At 39.4% G+C, this 17,188-nt stretch overlaps 1 protein-coding gene across 7 annotated transcripts in view; it reads left to right on the forward strand.

Moving 5' to 3' along the window:
- The window catches only part of FBXW11 (F-box and WD repeat domain containing 11), a 132,545-nt gene that overhangs the window by 100,835 nt on the left and 14,522 nt on the right, over window positions 1-17,188 (forward strand). For all 7 annotated transcript variants that reach the window (XM_067732852.1, XM_067732855.1, XM_067732857.1 and 4 more), the window contains 4 exons: window positions 346-436; window positions 7,924-8,061; window positions 12,686-12,804; window positions 14,662-14,911. In XM_067732852.1, coding sequence (XP_067588953.1) covers window positions 346-436; window positions 7,924-8,061; window positions 12,686-12,804; window positions 14,662-14,911 — 598 coding nt within the window. The remainder of the gene's footprint in view (window positions 1-345; window positions 437-7,923; window positions 8,062-12,685; window positions 12,805-14,661; window positions 14,912-17,188) is intronic.

The following is a 17,188-nucleotide window of genomic DNA, read 5'->3' on the forward strand; positions in this document are numbered from 1 at the left end:
ATGGTTAGGGCTGTGCTTTCTTTATGGGAAAAAGTTTGTTCATGTACTCAGTTAACTTTTTCACAAAGCTACATTAACACTTTTTATCGAACTGTAGAATGAAAGGCTAGATTATTGTGTTGGGTATTCAGAAAATAAAAGGTTAGGACCATGCTAAAGAACTGTAAGCTGAAGTAAAGTTGTGCCTAACATGTACATTTAATTGTCAGAAATCCTGCTTTGGAACTGTTAAAGCTCAATGCAAGTCAAAAGACTTGAAAGATACATCTTTGTAAGCACCATGTTTAAATAAAATTCACCCTTTTATGTGCAAAAATGTAACATCTGCTTGTGTTTTTTTGCCAGGGATCAGTACCTGTTTAAAAACAGACCAACAGATGGCCCTCCCAATTCATTTTATAGGTCATTATACCCAAAGATTATCCAGGATATAGAGGTAATTTTATGATTTATCTGTTTTATGGGCTGTTTGTGTCTTGTTCTCAACTTTTTTGTTGTCTTAGTGTTCTTAGTTGTCTAGTTCTAAAATCATAGAACTGTTTTTTTTTTAAGTTGAAGTCTTAGAGCACATATGTCACAATGTGTAATCTGCAGCTATCCTTCAGAGTAGATAGTGCCTTTTTGTAAAAACTAATCTAACTTTTCTAAAACATGAAATGCTTCTGCAAGACTACCAGTTAATTAAAACCTTAATCCAAAATTAACTTTTTGTTTTAATTTGATGAAATTTCCGAAATCCAAGGCCCAATTTTTCAGGTAAGCATAGTTTTACATTTTTTGAGCCATCTCTAGAGAACTAGAGAAGGCACAGTCTCAGTTTCCTCTGTAAATTTCCCATACTTTTTCATTAAAAGGACTCAAATATGATTCTAAGCAATAGTTAAGTGGCTTTTATAGAGCAAATTATGCTCGTGGACCATTTTGGAGTTGAGTGTAACTTCCCCAGACCAGTAAAACTCTGTGAACATGATGAGAAACATTGGAGATGTTTGATATTGTTCATGTGTTCTAATTAGTTCAGTTTTATTATTTAGCCCTTTTCCTTGAACCAAGAAAGACATGCACAGGCATTTCTGATTAACTCTTTCACATGTGTTCTTGGCAGGTCTTGGTTACTTCACTGATTTCCTCCTTGGCAAAAAAGTTCAACCTTTGCTAGGCAATGCTGTATCACCCATAAAGTTATACTCAGTTTCCCAAACATGAAGTAATCCTCACCCCCAGGTGATAGACATAAAAGTTATTGTGCCAAAATTCATTAATGGAGAAACATGTGCTTTTCTTGGAGTCCCCTCCCCGCTGCCTTCTTTTTAAGGCAGATGTGAACTAATGGAATCGCTTTGTTAACAGTAAATCTGAATATGACTGGAATATCATTATTTCAAATGCAAGCCATTGTCTTGAATATTCTGTTCCCTAAAATGAGCTATAAGTAACCTTTTAGGGTAGGTTAAATGATTTAAAACTTCTGCCATACAAATCCTAAAGTTTAGGAATTAATTGATCCCTTGGCAGTTCAAAACTTAGAATAAATTGCTCCTACAGTTTTAGTAGCTGAAACATAGTGTTAACTTGAACCTTAGGTTGGTGTATGTGTGTTTCAGGTTAGAGGGATTGTCTTTTACCCCATGTAGTTTTACTAAGACACTGCTTATGCACAGATCTTAGAAACTATATTACTTGTTACTTGTTTCCTCCCAACTATTCTTTATAAAGTATCTCCACATTTCCTTGAATAATTTCAGCAAGTCCTTTATTATAAGAAGGATGATGTCTGAGGTCAATCATTAATAAATAGGAACTCTGGAAGAACTTTGATCAGGTTGAAGATTTGGTGACATATATTATTTAATTCCCATTAGTAGTGTTATAATCGACAGTATGAACTCGGTTTTCTGTGGCATGACAGTATGTGACACCACCTAACATAACCATTTACTCAGGCTGAAATAATATTTTAAAGTTAGAAGGAGGCAGATGTGAGGGAAAATAGAGCTATGGAGGAAAACCCTTTTTGACACAAAACCTCTATATCGTGGTGGTCTACCCAGTGGTTCTTAAAGTGTGGTTTAGGAAAACCCGCTGGTTGGCCACAAGAGTCTCCTCCAGATTTTTGTGGGCTAGATCTCTTAGTTTAAGGGATGATGTTTTATACTTTGGTACTTTCACTCATAGTAATAATAATAAAAATAATGTACCACGTATAGACTGTTTACTTGTCCTAGATACTTTCAGCATTTTATAATGCATTTTCTCATTTAATACTCTGGACAATACTTGAAAGTTAGGCCCTGTCCATATTTAAAATTGAGGAACCTGAGGCTCACGCAGGTTAAATAGCTTGCCGGTGATCATACAACCAGTCAGTAGTTGAGTCTGTGATCATCCTTACATTCTTCTGCACTTAATGCAACTTTTTGTGTGCTATAGATAAATGGTACTTCATCAAAATAGAGTTCGGTACCTCTGTTTTGTGAGTGTGTTTTATTCTGTCCTGGGTAGACACACAAAGCAGAGAGTTGTGTCAGTGATTCATGGGTCAAACAAATGAGAGACTCACAGGCTTGGCTGTTACCCATGTGCCTGGTACAAAACCCTCACAAGCAGACTATAATAATTACAAGTACCCTCTTTTGAGCCCTCGCAGTATACTCATGAACCATGTCGTGTGACTTACATAAGATTTTTAATTGCATTTAATTCTTACAGCAAGCTACCTGTCATCCTCATCTGTAAGGAGGGGAAACTGAGACTAAGAGAAATTTTAGAACTTCCTACATAGTTAAGTAGAAGACAAGGGATTTTAACTGAGGTCTGGCCAGCTCTAGGCTTAGTGTTGTTGTTTGTCATTTTCAAAGTAGAAAATTCCAGAAGAGAAGGAGAAAGAGGTATGTTGTTAAATGCCTACAGACTTTTCAAGGTGATCTTGTCATCTTTGTCCAATTGCTTGCAAACTCTTAGTTGAAAAAAGCATATGAGTTAAGATAAGATTAGTTGGCCTTGTTTTAGTCCAGTTATGGCAAAGGTAGTGCTTTAGAGGGTTTTAAGCCTATTGCCAAAAGATAAATTACACCCTGAACATCAAGTGGATGTTTTTGTCCCCCTCCCTGGTTGCCCATACACAGCCTTGGAGTCTCTTGTGTTTTTTTCTCATATGCTTTGCAGGGTTGCCAGTTCACAGCACCTTTTGCTTTCTATCCTTCTTGCTCTACCCTGACAGCTCCAGTTCATGTGCTGGCTCCTGTCATCTATCCATTCCCATATTTGGCTCTGACAAGCAGATGACCTTGCCCTTCCACATTGACCCAACAGAAATTGGCTAATTTTTAAGAAGTAGGGAACCTGGCTTAGTATGGCCAACCCCTATTATTCAGGAAATGAGAATGTGAGGAATGAAGTCTGAAGAGAATAAGAATTCTTAGTTCTCTGCAAAGGTTCATCTCTCATGGGTGCTCTTGCCATACACACACGCATACACACACAGGGGGAGAGAGAAGAGGGGGTAGGGTGGGAGGGAGAGAGTTTAGAGTGCCTCTGAATTGAGAAGGAATTCCTGGAAAACCTGAGGCACAGTCCTAAAAGAAGCAGCCATATTTCCTTTGCTATCTAGAGTCTTAATTGTTATTATCATCCTCATCCTCATTATTATTAATGATGAGACTACTGTTAGGTACTTTGCCACAGTAATTTAATTTAGTCCTCAAATTGTCAAAACTGAGACTCTTAGTCCAAAGTCCATGCTCTTTTCGCCCTACCATGCCGTCAGATGTCCCTCAACAGAGAGGTGGGAGTTGTTATAATAGACTCAAGCAGTCAGAGTTCTGATGTCCTGAACTTGGATTTTTCTCTTTTGCCATCTCAGATTAGTGGCAAACTCTTTCATATAATATGCCTTTTTCCTTTTTTTATTCACTGGATTAAAGCCTTTGAAGCACTCTCCTTGGAACAGACCACTAGTAAAACGATGGTGTGTTGTATCGCACCTTATAATAAACCACATTTTATTCAGGGAAAGTGGGGAGCTTTTTTGTGGTTTGCAAACTTGATATTAACATTGTCCTAACCAGAAAATGCTGAAATTTGCCCACCCACCCAGTTGTGTTTAGGCTTCTAAAAATAATGTTATTCCTTCATACTCAGACATCTGTTTTCACTCTATTGCCAATTTAAATGCTGCTGTATACTCTGTGTATCATGGCTACTTTCCCAGTATTTTGAAAATTTGCACAGGGTAAGGGGATTTTACAAGTTCTCAAAAACATGAAATATTCCTCTACAGTAGCCACACCACATGATGTCTAAGTGAAATGGCAGGTATCTGCATCATAAAAGAGGTGCACCTGTGTATGCCCTGTATTCCTACTGCTGAAGTTAAGATGATTGTTGAATTGCATTTGCAGGCTGAGCCCCTTCCTGGGAATGGTTGGGGAGGGCTCAGGGCTATCAGTATTGAAGATCAGCCTAGACTGAGACAACAGTTCCCGGCAATTTGGTGAGATTTTTTTTGGTCACAGCCTACTCCTTTTGGTCAGTGTTCTCCACAAATGAGAAAGAGCGTCACTGCTACCGTTTGTAGGCACTGTGATAAGCACTGTATGTACGTAATCTCATTTGATCCTTCCAACAGATTTGAGAACGTATATATTATCTTTTACAGAGGAGGAGACTGCAATTCAAACAGTCCACGTCATTTGCTAAAGCTGCTAATTGACCTAGGTATTTTCTACTACAATGGGCTGCCTTCCATTTTTAAAGGTCTAGTTTTTCTGAAAAAGTCCTGGCTTATATAAGCCAGTTGAGGTCGTCAAATATGGTGGTAGGTAGTATTTTGGGCAGGCACAGTCAGCAGGAAGTGTTGCTTTCTTTTGTGGGTGGCCTTGAGAATTGAGAAGAGTGAAGTCTTAGGAATTACACCGGGTTGGTGTGTAACAAAGTAGTCAGCTCCCTGGTCTCATTTAGTGTCCCTTTCCTGGCATTTTGAAACAAACTGTACTTGTTTTGGGATTCAGGAACCTAATAATTTTTAAAACAGCCCTAGGTGGGAACTTCCTAAAATGACCCATGAAAAATGATTTGGTAAGCCTTCTTCTTTTAAAATTCAGAAATGTATTTTAGAAAATAGGCTCGTTCTTAGTGTTGAGAAGCTAAGCCATTTCCTAACTTCTACTTGACTTAGAAGGAAAGCCTGTTATCTAGCAGAGCTTTTGAGAGGTCCTGGCCTCTGGCTCTTGTTTGAGGGTTGGAGATAGAGGGTATGGCTTGGCCTTTTATGTTGGGTAGTGTTCTCTGTCCAGACGTCTTAGGGGGTGGGTGTATCACAGGCTGATCGTGTTGCCTTACCCAGTTTCTCTCTGCTGTGTCCTCAGGGCTTTAGGTACAGTAATAGATTATAGCCAAGTCTCTTGGTTCTCAAAAACATTTTAGAGTAGTGGGAGAGCATGTAGGAAATTCTTTTTGGTATGGGGATTCCCATACGAAAGTTAAAAAAAGTTTTTTCAAGCTCCCATGTGATAGTAAATAAATGTGCTTTTTCTATTCATTGAAATATTATACAGAGTAGCAAAGCTACTTACTGATTCAATAATACTTTAAAGCAATTGTGTATGTTTTAAAACTAAGAACGACGATATGAATTTTGAAAATAACAGCATATATATTGATAAGACAGGTTATGTATTCGTCTTTGTAATACTTTGGGTTTATGTGGAGTCACATTTAGCAGCAACCATCTGGGCCCCCAGGGTGTAGCCTGAACGTTGGTAACCATTGCCAGGAGTCACTGGCCATGAGTAAGACTTGTTACCAGTAGGTCTGCCTCCTAAGTCAGCATTTTCCTGGTATGCTTAGCATGCTGACGTGGTTCAGTCACTCTAAAAATACATTATTTCTCTAAATGATTCCAAGCATTGAGTTCAATTTAAGAAATTCTTTATATTCTGAATCCCTTTTTAAAAAGTTGCTCACAGACATATCTGTTGTCTACCTTGGTAGCGGTAGCCACAGTGGGGTAAATTTTTGTTTTTGTTTTGTTGTTTGCTTTTTTGTTTTTGAAATGTGGTTTTATGTCTGACATTCTACAAACTCAGTAGAGATGACGATGCTGGCTAAGAAGCTCTGATTTGGTAGCAGATGGACAGATGAGCTGTTTCTCGCTCATGGCACCTCCATGGTACCTCTTTGCATCCCCTGGATGTTGGAAATATGTGATCCTGGCCTCTCTCAAGGCTATCTATGGGAACTCTTTGAGGGCAGGGCTTATATTTCCAGGCTCCTGTGCTAAGTACTGAGGCCACAAATGAGGAAACAGTTTCCTGTTTAAGTATACATGTATCAGTGTCTCCAATCCTCCATTTCTTTTTCTGTAAAATGAGGACAATAATTTTGGCTTCAGAATTGTGATGATTAAATTAACTGTAAACTATATAAAACACATAGCATAGTGTTATGGAAGCGTGGTACCTGGCATAACATTCAGTAAATTTTAACATTTCAGAGCATACAGAAGCATGTTGCCTTCAAAATAAGAGGAAACATGGTTTGTTAGATGTCAGCAGAACCAGTAATTAAGTGCTTATTGTGAATAAAGATGAGATTTAGCTCCTTTCTTCACTAAAGCAACTAATTAAACTTTTAGCTACTCAGATAATTAGCTACTCAGACATGTCTTTTGAACTAGATCCTGAACTCTCAGGTATAGCCAATTGTAGTCCCTATTGTCCCCTAAATTCAAGGATCAGGAATTTATACTTTGGTTATTCTTAGTGTATCTTTTGATACTGAAAATCCTTGACATCCATTACCAAAGGTTAGGTCTTCTAGTGCTCTGGGCATGACCCACTTCCTCTTTAAACTTTGCCCACTGGTCTCAGGCTGTCGCGCTGTTTAAGATCCCTTTAGTCCTGCAGCGCTTACAGTTTTTAATCACTCATTTGGCACTGATATTTTATCTGGAGTTGTTACTGATCTTTTTATGTGTTCACTGCCGCAATAGCTAGGGCTATACTTTCTTTGTAGACACTGCATATTTTAGTAGAAAAAGCATGGGCTCAGAGTCAGGAAGAACTGGGTGTGATTTCCAACTCATCCAGTTACTAGTTTTGTGGCCTCAGGCAAGTTAAACTCTTGTTTCCTTGTTTGTAAAAGGAAAGTAGCTGAGGACTTCCTTCCAAGGTTAATGTGTGGATCATTTAACCAAATAAACATATGATTAGAGTATATCCAATTCCAGTTACTGCGTGCCTGTGTATTGCAGTTGCATCCTTTGAAAGCATTATGCTTCCTGTCAGTCTTTTCACCCCATGCCTGGCACAGTCAGTACCTGGAATATACTAACATCTCAGTAAGTGTTGTACGAATGATGAAAGAATGAGAATCCAGGGCTGAAATGTGCCATTCTTATTCCAAAGGAGCTTCAGTCTGGTAGAAGATTAAAAATGGATAATAAAATTCTTGCTATAGTAGTTGGCATGTAGTAGTTGTCAATATCGTTTCTCAATGATCAGGACAATCAGTGCTGTGGATGGATACACAGATTGTTAGTATATGCTTAATGTTAGTGGTGGTCTTCTGCCAGATATTTTAACTGGCATTAGAGAGTGACCCAATGAGTTACTATTTATTTGTATGTTTTGGGTGCAAATGGCATTCTTTAAACGTATTGAATTCTGTCTAGGCCATTTTTTTCAAACCCAACCCAAACTCATTGGAAATCCTGTGACAGTTGCCAGATGGGCAGGGAACATTTGAGGAAAAATATTGTTGGGCTAATGTCTTACTTGGAAAAGAGTGTGATTCCTATCCACAGACAGTTATGCAAACCAAGATGGAGTATCAGTGGTATGCTGTTTCTGGAACCCCAAAGTCTGAACCCTAATAGAATAGTTGATTCACAAAAACTCATCTGTTGCCTCCTTTTTCCCTTAGACTATAGAATCTAACTGGCGGTGTGGAAGACACAACTTGCAGAGGATTCAGTGCCGCTCTGAAAATAGTAAAGGTGTCTACTGTTTACAGTATGATGATGAAAAAATTATCAGTGGCCTTCGAGATAATTCTATTAAGGTGAATGACTGCATTTTGTATGTATTATTTTTAGAATTGTGGTTACATGTTAGACATTAGAGGTAACAATCTCTCCATTTCCTCCTGATTGGTTTTTATCTGTTCCACTCAATCTTGGCAGCTGTCTGCGTGGTTCTAAAGAACTAGAGCCAGAGCGTTTCCCTCTACTAACACTGGACCCTTGGATTTTCTCGCTTCTTACCCTTCTCTAAGCACATTCACTTTCTGTATTCCGTGTTTAGGTGCAAGTAGAAAATATCTCAGTATCCACAGGGCTCTTGATTTCTTGGCTAGCTGGTAAAAGTGTTGCTGACTTGCATATAAATGAAAATCATTACCTTTTATGGTTTCTGTGAAAGGCTCAATTGATAACACAAAAGAATGATAGAGCAATTTATATTGTTTTTATTTACTTTTCAATAGTAGATAAACGGGATCATTTCTCTGTGTTTAATGTTTAATGGCTCTAATAGATTTTGTTTCACATTGTTTGTAGCTTATTTTCTCATATTTAAGAAAACGTTGTGGGATAATTTTACTTTTAGTTATAATTTACATGCACTCTTTTTGATGTAAAGTTCCGTGAGTTTTGACAAGCACAAAGAATTGTGCAACCACAACAATTATTATCAAGATCCAGAATAGTTCCGTCATCCACCAGATTCCTTTGTCCTGCTGCTTTGCGTTTACCCATTTTTCCCCGGGGTCCTGACAACCACTGATGTTTTTTTCTGTCCCTATAATTTTGCCTTTTCAAGAATGTCCTGTAAATGGACTCACACAGTATGTAGCCTTTTGAGTCTGACTTTTTATGCTTAGCATTGTGCATTAGAGATTCTTCTACATTGTTGCACATAACGATAGTTAGTTCCTTTTTATTGGTGAGTAACATTCTGCTTTATGGTTACACCACAGTGTGTTTATCCATTTACCTACTGAAGGACATTTGTGTTTACAGTTTTTCACAATTATGAATAAAGACACTGTAAACATATGCATGCACGTTTTTGCGAGAACGTAAGTTTTCAGTTCACTTGGATAAAAACCTAGGAGTGGGATTGCTAACTGATATGGTAAGTGTACGTTTTACCTGTGAAGAAACGGCCAAGGTGTATTTTCAAGTGGCTATGCCATTTTACATTCCCATCAGCGATGTATGAGAATTCCTTTTGTTCTGCATCCTGGTCAGCCCTTGGTAGTCTCAGGGTTTTTTTTTTGTTTTGTTTTGTTTTTTTTGGATATTAGCCATTTGAATAGGTATGTAGACATATCTCATTTTGGTGTAAAGTTACATTTCTCCAGTGATCAGTGATAATGAGCACCTTTTCACATGCTTATTTGCCATCTGTATATTCATTGGTGAAGTTTCTATTCAGATCTTTTGTACAATTTTAAAATGGGTTCTCTGTTTTCATATTATTGGGTTTTGAGAGCTCTTTATATATTATGGATACAGGTTCTTTTTTAGATATGTTTTGCAAATATTTTCTTCCATTCTGTGACTTGTCTTTTCTCTTTCTCAATGATATCTTAAGTAGAGCAGAAGATTTTAATTTGTCTAGTCTAGTTTGCCAGTGTTTTCTTTTATGCCTCATACTTTTGATGTCATATCTAAGAGTTCTTTCACTGAGCTTTTTGAATCTGTAAATTTGTGTCTTTCACCAAATTTCAGAAGTTTGGGCCGTTATTTATTCAATTTTGTTTCTGCACCAATTTCTTTCTCCTCTCCTTCTGAGACTCTAATTACACAAGTATTAGATCTTTTGATATTGTCTTACTTTTTCCCAATCTTTTTTCCCTCTCTTTTCTGGGTAATCTCTCTTAGCCTGTCTTCAAATTGACTGAATTTTTCATCTGTATTCTGCTATTTTCCCCCATTGAGTGAATTTTAAGATTTCAGATATTATATTTTATAGTTTCTGTTTCTCTACTGAGAATTTCTCTCTTTTCATTCATATCAAATGTGTTTATCTTTACTTCATGGAGTATAGTTACAACAACTGCTTTGAAGTCTTTGACCATGACAACATTTGGGTAATCTCTAGCTTGTCATGTGTTGATTGTCTGTTCCCCTGAGAATTGGTCACTTTTCTTGGCTTTTGAATGTCAAGTAATTTTGGATTGTATCTTGTACATTATGGATGTTGTATTGTAAAGTCTATGGATCCTGTTATAATCCTCTGGAGAATATGTGTGAGTGAGTATTTTTTTAAGCAGGTGGTCAGCCTAGTTAGGGGGGTTGGTTCTAATCTCTTTTCTGCTTTTTGCCATGCTACTTTGGGTCTGTCTTGGGCTTGCACTACTCAGAGTTTAGTCTGAGACTTCAGTGGTAGTTTAAATATCAGGGCGCTTTTTCCGGCCTTTGATGTGTTGGCTTAGTCTGTCCTGTGCATGCACTGCTTAAGGGCAAGCCCAAGTCATGTGTTGTGTGGGTTCTCATATACAATTAGGGAAGCCTTTTTCTTTTTTCCAGCTCTTTTTTGTTTTGGATTTCCCTAAGTCTCTACAGCCCACAAGGATCCTTTCTTCATTTTCCTTTGGCCAGAAAAATGGGGTTTCTCTTAGAATTTTAGTTACCTGTTCCACTGCTCTGCAGTACATCTCCATGACTGGACTTGTCCTTTGGATCAAAGCCATTTGAGAAAAGAGAAAAAGAAAATAGGGTCTTTCGCACATTCTTTGGTCCCCAAGGATTCCTTTTTCAGCCCTTCTGTCCAGAAAGACTGGTTTCTCAGATTGTAGCTGCCTGTGCTGCTGTTTCACTGTGCAGTTCCTTGATCTGGACCTGCCTTTGGGTCAAGACCACAAAAGAAGGAAATGAGAAAACAGAAAGAATGGTAAACTCACCCCACGTGGATCCTGTCTCCAAACTCTTACCCCTTGCTACAATGTATTCAATACAATACTTGCTTTCTCCTGGCTGCCCTTCCCCTCACAGTTTTCAGAGTCCTCAGCTAGTTGTTTTTGTATTTTGTCTAGAGTTTTTAGTTACAGTCAACTGGGAAGATAGGTTGTAGTGGGCTTTCTCCCCTTGGCCTTGTTTTCTATATTCTTTTACTTTGGGTGAGTTAAAAGGTATTTTTGCTTGTGTGTTTTTTGTTTTATAAAATAGTGGAATTTCAATAATTCCAATAACTGGGGCAGAAAATCACTGAATTATAGAATATAAAGAAACTGTTTTGTTGGTTTCCTATATGTATTATAGTGTTTCCCAAAAGGTATTCTGTGGATGTGAATCCAAAGGATATTGCTTTGAAGAGTAATTCCCTTCAAAGAAATTTAGAAAACACTGCATGCTGTATCCCTTTCTTAGAAATTTACAGGTTACAGTAGCATATAAAGGCTCTGAGAAGACATACAGTAGAGGCACCCAGAGTTTTCCAACTTTGAAAACATACTTGACCACAGAACTCTATTTTTATGTAATACTTATTGATAATCCTCACCTGTGGCCACAAATATGCTCTTGAAACTGTTATTATTTAATTTTGGCAGTTCTCCTTTAAGGAGTAGGTAAGAATGGTTTATAATGACCTTGTCAAAGCATGGGCTGGCCGTGGGCTTGCATTTCACTTACGCTGGATGTTTCTAAAGAATTCTCTTAATAGAGGCCTACCCATGCCTAAATTAGGCCTACACTTGATTTATAAGACACGGAACAATGGAGCAAAAATACGCTTTAGAGAGCTCATCTAGACCAATGGTTGGAAACCTTCTGTACTTCATTCTGCTTCAGTCCTTGATCAGCGCACACTTTCAAAATAGCTGTGGTTCTACTAGGTCAGAAATTAGAAGCAAGCCTTACTATTATAGAAGGACACTTAACTGTCTGTAGTGCTTGTAATATCTTGGCCATTTGTGGTAAACTTTAGGGACACTGCAAATTATGATAGTACTTTTACAAGGGAAGAAATAGTTCCGTAGATTCTATTTTTAACAAAACAGTCTTTGAAAAAAATCACTTTCCATCCCCCCATTATTTTGGGACATTATTGAAAACTTGGAAAACACTGGAAAGATCAAAAGAGAGGAGAAAAACGGCATTCAGAGTACAAAGCCAACTATCAACACTTTACTTCCTTTTAATCTTTTTTTTTAAATATACATAATGTTTATGTCACTATAGAGATGACTTTTAGTCTGATTTTTTTAAAAAAGTAACTATAATAAAGCAGTGTGTTTTCTCATTAAAAACTCTTCATAATTTACTTTGAAGTTATTCTGAGATGCTGAACATTTTTCATTTTTAAACTTTCATAAACAAATGTAATGGGTTAAGGGGTATGCATTTTTAAAAGCTCTTAATAGATACTGTCACGTTGTTTTCCAGAGGGTGAGCCAACTCTTTTCACAGAGTTTATTTAAAAATTCTCTTTATAAAGCTGTTAAGTATAATGGGCACAGTAGTTATGGGGACAAAGTAAGCAAAGTAGTGTACCTATTCTGGAAGTTATTCAGTATTGCCTCTTCTTCCCCTCTTGTCATTTACCACCTGCTTGATGTTTACTGCTCTTATTTACTGTAACACAGCTTTGTTTTGTTTTATGATTCAGAAAATAAGGTATGATAAAAACATTGATCAGAATGTGATATACTAAATTACTGTTTGTGTTTGTCTCAATAGATCTGGGATAAAACCAGCTTGGAATGTTTGAAAGTGTTAACGGGACACACTGGCTCTGTCCTTTGTCTCCAGTATGATGAACGTGTCATTGTGACTGGCTCTTCTGACTCTACAGTGAGGTGAGTGATTGGATTTCACTGGCCTGAACTTCTGTACCTTCCACAAGGAGACAGATTCACCTCCTCTTCTGCGATAAAGTACACACATGCTCTGTATATGTTTTTGTATGCTATATTTCAAAACCATTTGTGGTGTAGGTACATTTGAACAAAGTGGGCAGGAAAGCTAACTTTTGTTAAGTAGGTCCTATTCCCATTACCATACATTCTAGAGATGGCAACATGCCTTCCTGTAAAAGCACAGTACCTGACAGTATCAGGGTAGCTTTCTCCTGGGAGACCACGCTCTAGAGGAGAGAGGAAGGAAGCAGGTGTTCTAGGAGTGTGGTGGACAGTAAACTACAAGTACCAGAAGAATCAGAAGCAGAGATTTGCAGCACTTTTTGAGGGACACAAATAATGTGCCCGATATTTTGTATAGTGTTATTCTATTGAATTCTCACATCAACCTTTCTAAAGTAAGTAGTATCTTCTTTTTTATAGATGTAGTATTGGGAAATGGAGGCCAGAGAGGCGAATAATTTACTCAGTCACATAGTTAGTTAATTTCGAGCCTTGAATTTATAGCACTCAAGACTATCTTGATATTATGTAGCTTTTCCAGTGATGGAGACACTAGTTTTCAGATGCCACCGCAGGGGCAGAGTGATGAAGATGGAAGTGGCAGTGTTCTACAGTAGAAGGGAAGCAGTGACTGCTGGTTGGGAGTTGAGAGTAGAAAGGAAACATTATTGGGATCTACTCCTAAACCACTGGGACAAGGATGTTTTTCCATACCAGATGGCTTTGGATTTTGCTATAGTGATGCGTTCACCAGAGCCTAGAGGTAATACAGTAAAGCTTCAGCTGGACTGCTGGCAGCCTGAGGAAGGCATGTCATGGGGAGGAAAGGAAATGCCTCTTCTAGAGTGAGTCAGAGATTTGAAGAGGATTGCTTTACAGGCACACCTAAGAGATTGAAATAGTCACCAGCATGCCTAGTATCCTTTCCCTGACTCAGTGCTTCCAGGCTGCTGCTTCCACGATAGGTCATGTCTCGGCCTTAGAAGCCTGAGACTCTCTTCGTCTGCTCTGCACGAACTTGTCCCCTTAGGAGATTGGGGTTACAGAAAAGCTATGATGTGAAAGGGCTGCCCCTAAGACGCCTGTATCTCAAGGGTGAAGCAATTGGAGACATGTGCTTTGTCCATAAAGCGGTTGGGTAGATAGATGGGTGTGGATAGATAGTTTGCAGTGGATAAATAATAGACTCAAAAGCTTGTCAGAGGTCAAAAACAACCTTAAGCTTGGAACCCAGCCACCAAGCCATCTTCTTTCTATCATCTCAAACTCACTGCAAAGCCCACTTCCTTGCATCATTTTTTGCCATCAGCACAAGGCTGCAAACACCATCCCTGAATACCTGGGCAGGAGTCAGAATTGGCCGCCTTTTTTTTTTTTTTTTTTTTTTGCGGTACGCGGGCCTCTCACTGTTGTGGCCTCTCCCGTTGCAGAGCACAGGCTCCGGACGCGCAGGCTTAGCGGCCATGGCTCACGGGTCCAGCCACTCCGTGGCATGTGGGATCTTCCCGGACCGGGGCACGAACCCGTGTCCCCTGCATTGGCAGGCGAACTCTCAACCACTGCGCCACCAGGGAAGCCCTGGCCTTCTTTTTTGAAACCATCTTACCATTTCTTCACAAATAGAGAAATTGCTTCTGGGGGCTCCTTTTAAGCATGGTGTCAGGTCCCAGTCACCAGATACACGTGAAGTCCACTCCTCCCCAGCCTACTACTAAAAATGGGCCCAGAGCACAGACACAGGAATCTTTTCCTGGTTGTCTCGATAATTAAGCATTGTGCTTTTCTGTTCCCTAGAGTCTGGGATGTGAACACGGGTGAAGTTCTGAACACGTTGATCCACCACAACGAGGCTGTACTGCACTTACGCTTCAGCAATGGACTGATGGTGACCTGTTCCAAGGACCGCTCCATCGCAGTGTGGGACATGGCTTCTGCCACTGATATCACTTTACGCCGTGTCCTGGTTGGCCACCGTGCTGCTGTCAATGTAGTAGACTTTGACGATAAGTACATAGTGTCTGCCTCTGGGGACAGGACCATCAAAGTAAGTGTGTCTGCAGTCATAACTCTGCTTGTTGCCATCCCTTTTAGAACACAGAGAAAGCAGAGGTGGCTTATACCAACCTCGCATCTGGCAAGATCTTTATTCTCCTCTACTTGTGCTTATGAGACCTCAAGGCATGCTCATTCTTTATGCTTCTCAAGCCGTAGGCAAGGTCGTAGAAAAGGGTCATGGGGTCCGGACCGAGAGCAGTCCTCTATTTCATGAAAGGACATTGTTGATAACCTTTTTAAAGGGAAGAGAACTAACCTATGGGACATGTACCATGTGCCAGAAGCTTCCCATTACTGCCTCATTCCACCCTCCCAGCACTCTGCTGAGCCACATTTTACAGATGTGGCACAGAGGATTGTGCTGGAGGCCACATTAGCTAGTTAGTGGCAGAGTTCAGCTTTGATTTATTCACCTAATCTTGAGAGCCTGCCATGCCATAGACCCTGGGCTGGATGCTAGAGATATGATGAGGAACAGGACATGTCCCTGCCTCCAAGGAGCTCAACGTGTGGTGTGAGGCAGACGTGTGACAAGCACTTGTAGTCTAGGGTGATCCATCGGGTATGGTAAATGCAGTGCTGGTTCCAATGTACATGTTAACTTATTAAAATTTTAGCTTTCCTTATATTTTTATAACAGCCTTATTGAGATATAATTCACATACCATAAGATTCATCATTTGAAAGCATACCATTCAGTGGTTTCGTATATTCACAGTGTTGTATGGTCATCACTAGTTTCAGAACATCTTTATCACCCTCTGAAAAAACCTCATACCCATTAGCAGTCAACCCCTGTTCTCTACCCCCAGTCCCTGGCAGTCAGTAATCTTCCTTCTCTGGATTTGCCTATTTGAGACTTTTCAGATAAATGTTATCATATACATGTGGCCTTTTGTGTCTGGCTTCTTTCACTTAGTGTAGTGTTTTCAAGGGTCATCCATGTACTTTGCAGCATGAATCAGACTTCATTCCTTCTGATGACTAGAAAAATTCTGTGTGTGGATGCACCACATTTTGTTTATCTGTTCGTCAGTTCACGGACATTTTGATTGTTTGCACATTCTATCTGTTATATATAATGCTGCCATAAACATTTGTGTACAGATGTTTGCGTGTACATACACTTTTAATTCTCTTGGGATGGTAACTCTGTGTTGAACATCTTCAGGAACTGCCAAACTGTTTTCCAAAATGGCTTCACCATTTAACAATCTCACCAGCAGTGTATGGGCTCAGAAACCTTCCTTTTATGACCCGTACTGGCCAGCATGCTAGTATCTAGCCCCACAGATCACAGACTAGATAGCATCAGACTTTTAGATTGGATAGAGTCTGGAAGCTGAAAAACTAGGATTTTTGGCACCTCACCAGTCAGTCACACCAATTTGTACGAGACCAGTGCCTGGAAGTCAAGAGGGTTTGGGCCTTTGTACAAAACAGATGTTGGGGCTTCCCTGGTGGCGCAGTGGTTGAGGGTCCGCCTGCCGATTCAAGGGACACGGATTTGTGCCCCGGTCCAGGAGGATCCTGCATGCCGCGGAGCGGCTGGGCCCATGGGCCGTGGCCGCTGGGCCTGCGCGTCCGGAGCCTGTGCTCTGCAGCGGGAGGGGCCACAACAGTGAGAGGCCCGCGTACAGCAAAAAAAAAAAAAACAGATGTTGCATAATATCAGCCCAGATATTTCTCCATATCCTTGCCAGCCCTTGTTAGTGTGTGTGTGTGTGTGTGTGTGTCTATTATAGCCATCCTGGTAGGTATTTAGTGGTGTCTCTGCAGTTTTTCTTTCAATTTCCCTAATGACCAGTGATGTTGAGCATCATGTGCTTATTGGCCATTTTTATAACTTCTTTGAAGAGACATCTACTTAAATCTTTTGCTCTTTTCAAACCTTAGATTATTTGTCTCTTTATTATTTAGTTGCAAAAGTTCTTTACATGTTCTGGTTACAAGTCCCTTATCAGATAAATGATTTGCAAATATTTTCTTCCTGTGGGTTGTCTTTTCACTTTCTTGATGGTGTCCTTTGAAACACAAATAGTTTTAACTTTGTTGAAGTCAAGTTCATCAATTTTTTTTGTTACTTGTGCTTTTATTATCATATCTAAGAAACAGTTGCCTAATACAAGGTCACAAAGATTTACTCTTATGTTTTCTTCTGAGAGTTACAGTTTCAGCTGCTACATTAAGATCATTGATCCATGTTGAATTAAGTTTTTGTATACAGTGTGACACAGGGATCCAACTTCATCCTTTTGCCTCTGGA

This window comes from Pseudorca crassidens, chromosome 3 (genome assembly GCF_039906515.1).
Source record: "Pseudorca crassidens isolate mPseCra1 chromosome 3, mPseCra1.hap1, whole genome shotgun sequence".
NCBI classification, from domain to species: domain Eukaryota; kingdom Metazoa; phylum Chordata; class Mammalia; order Artiodactyla; family Delphinidae; genus Pseudorca; species Pseudorca crassidens.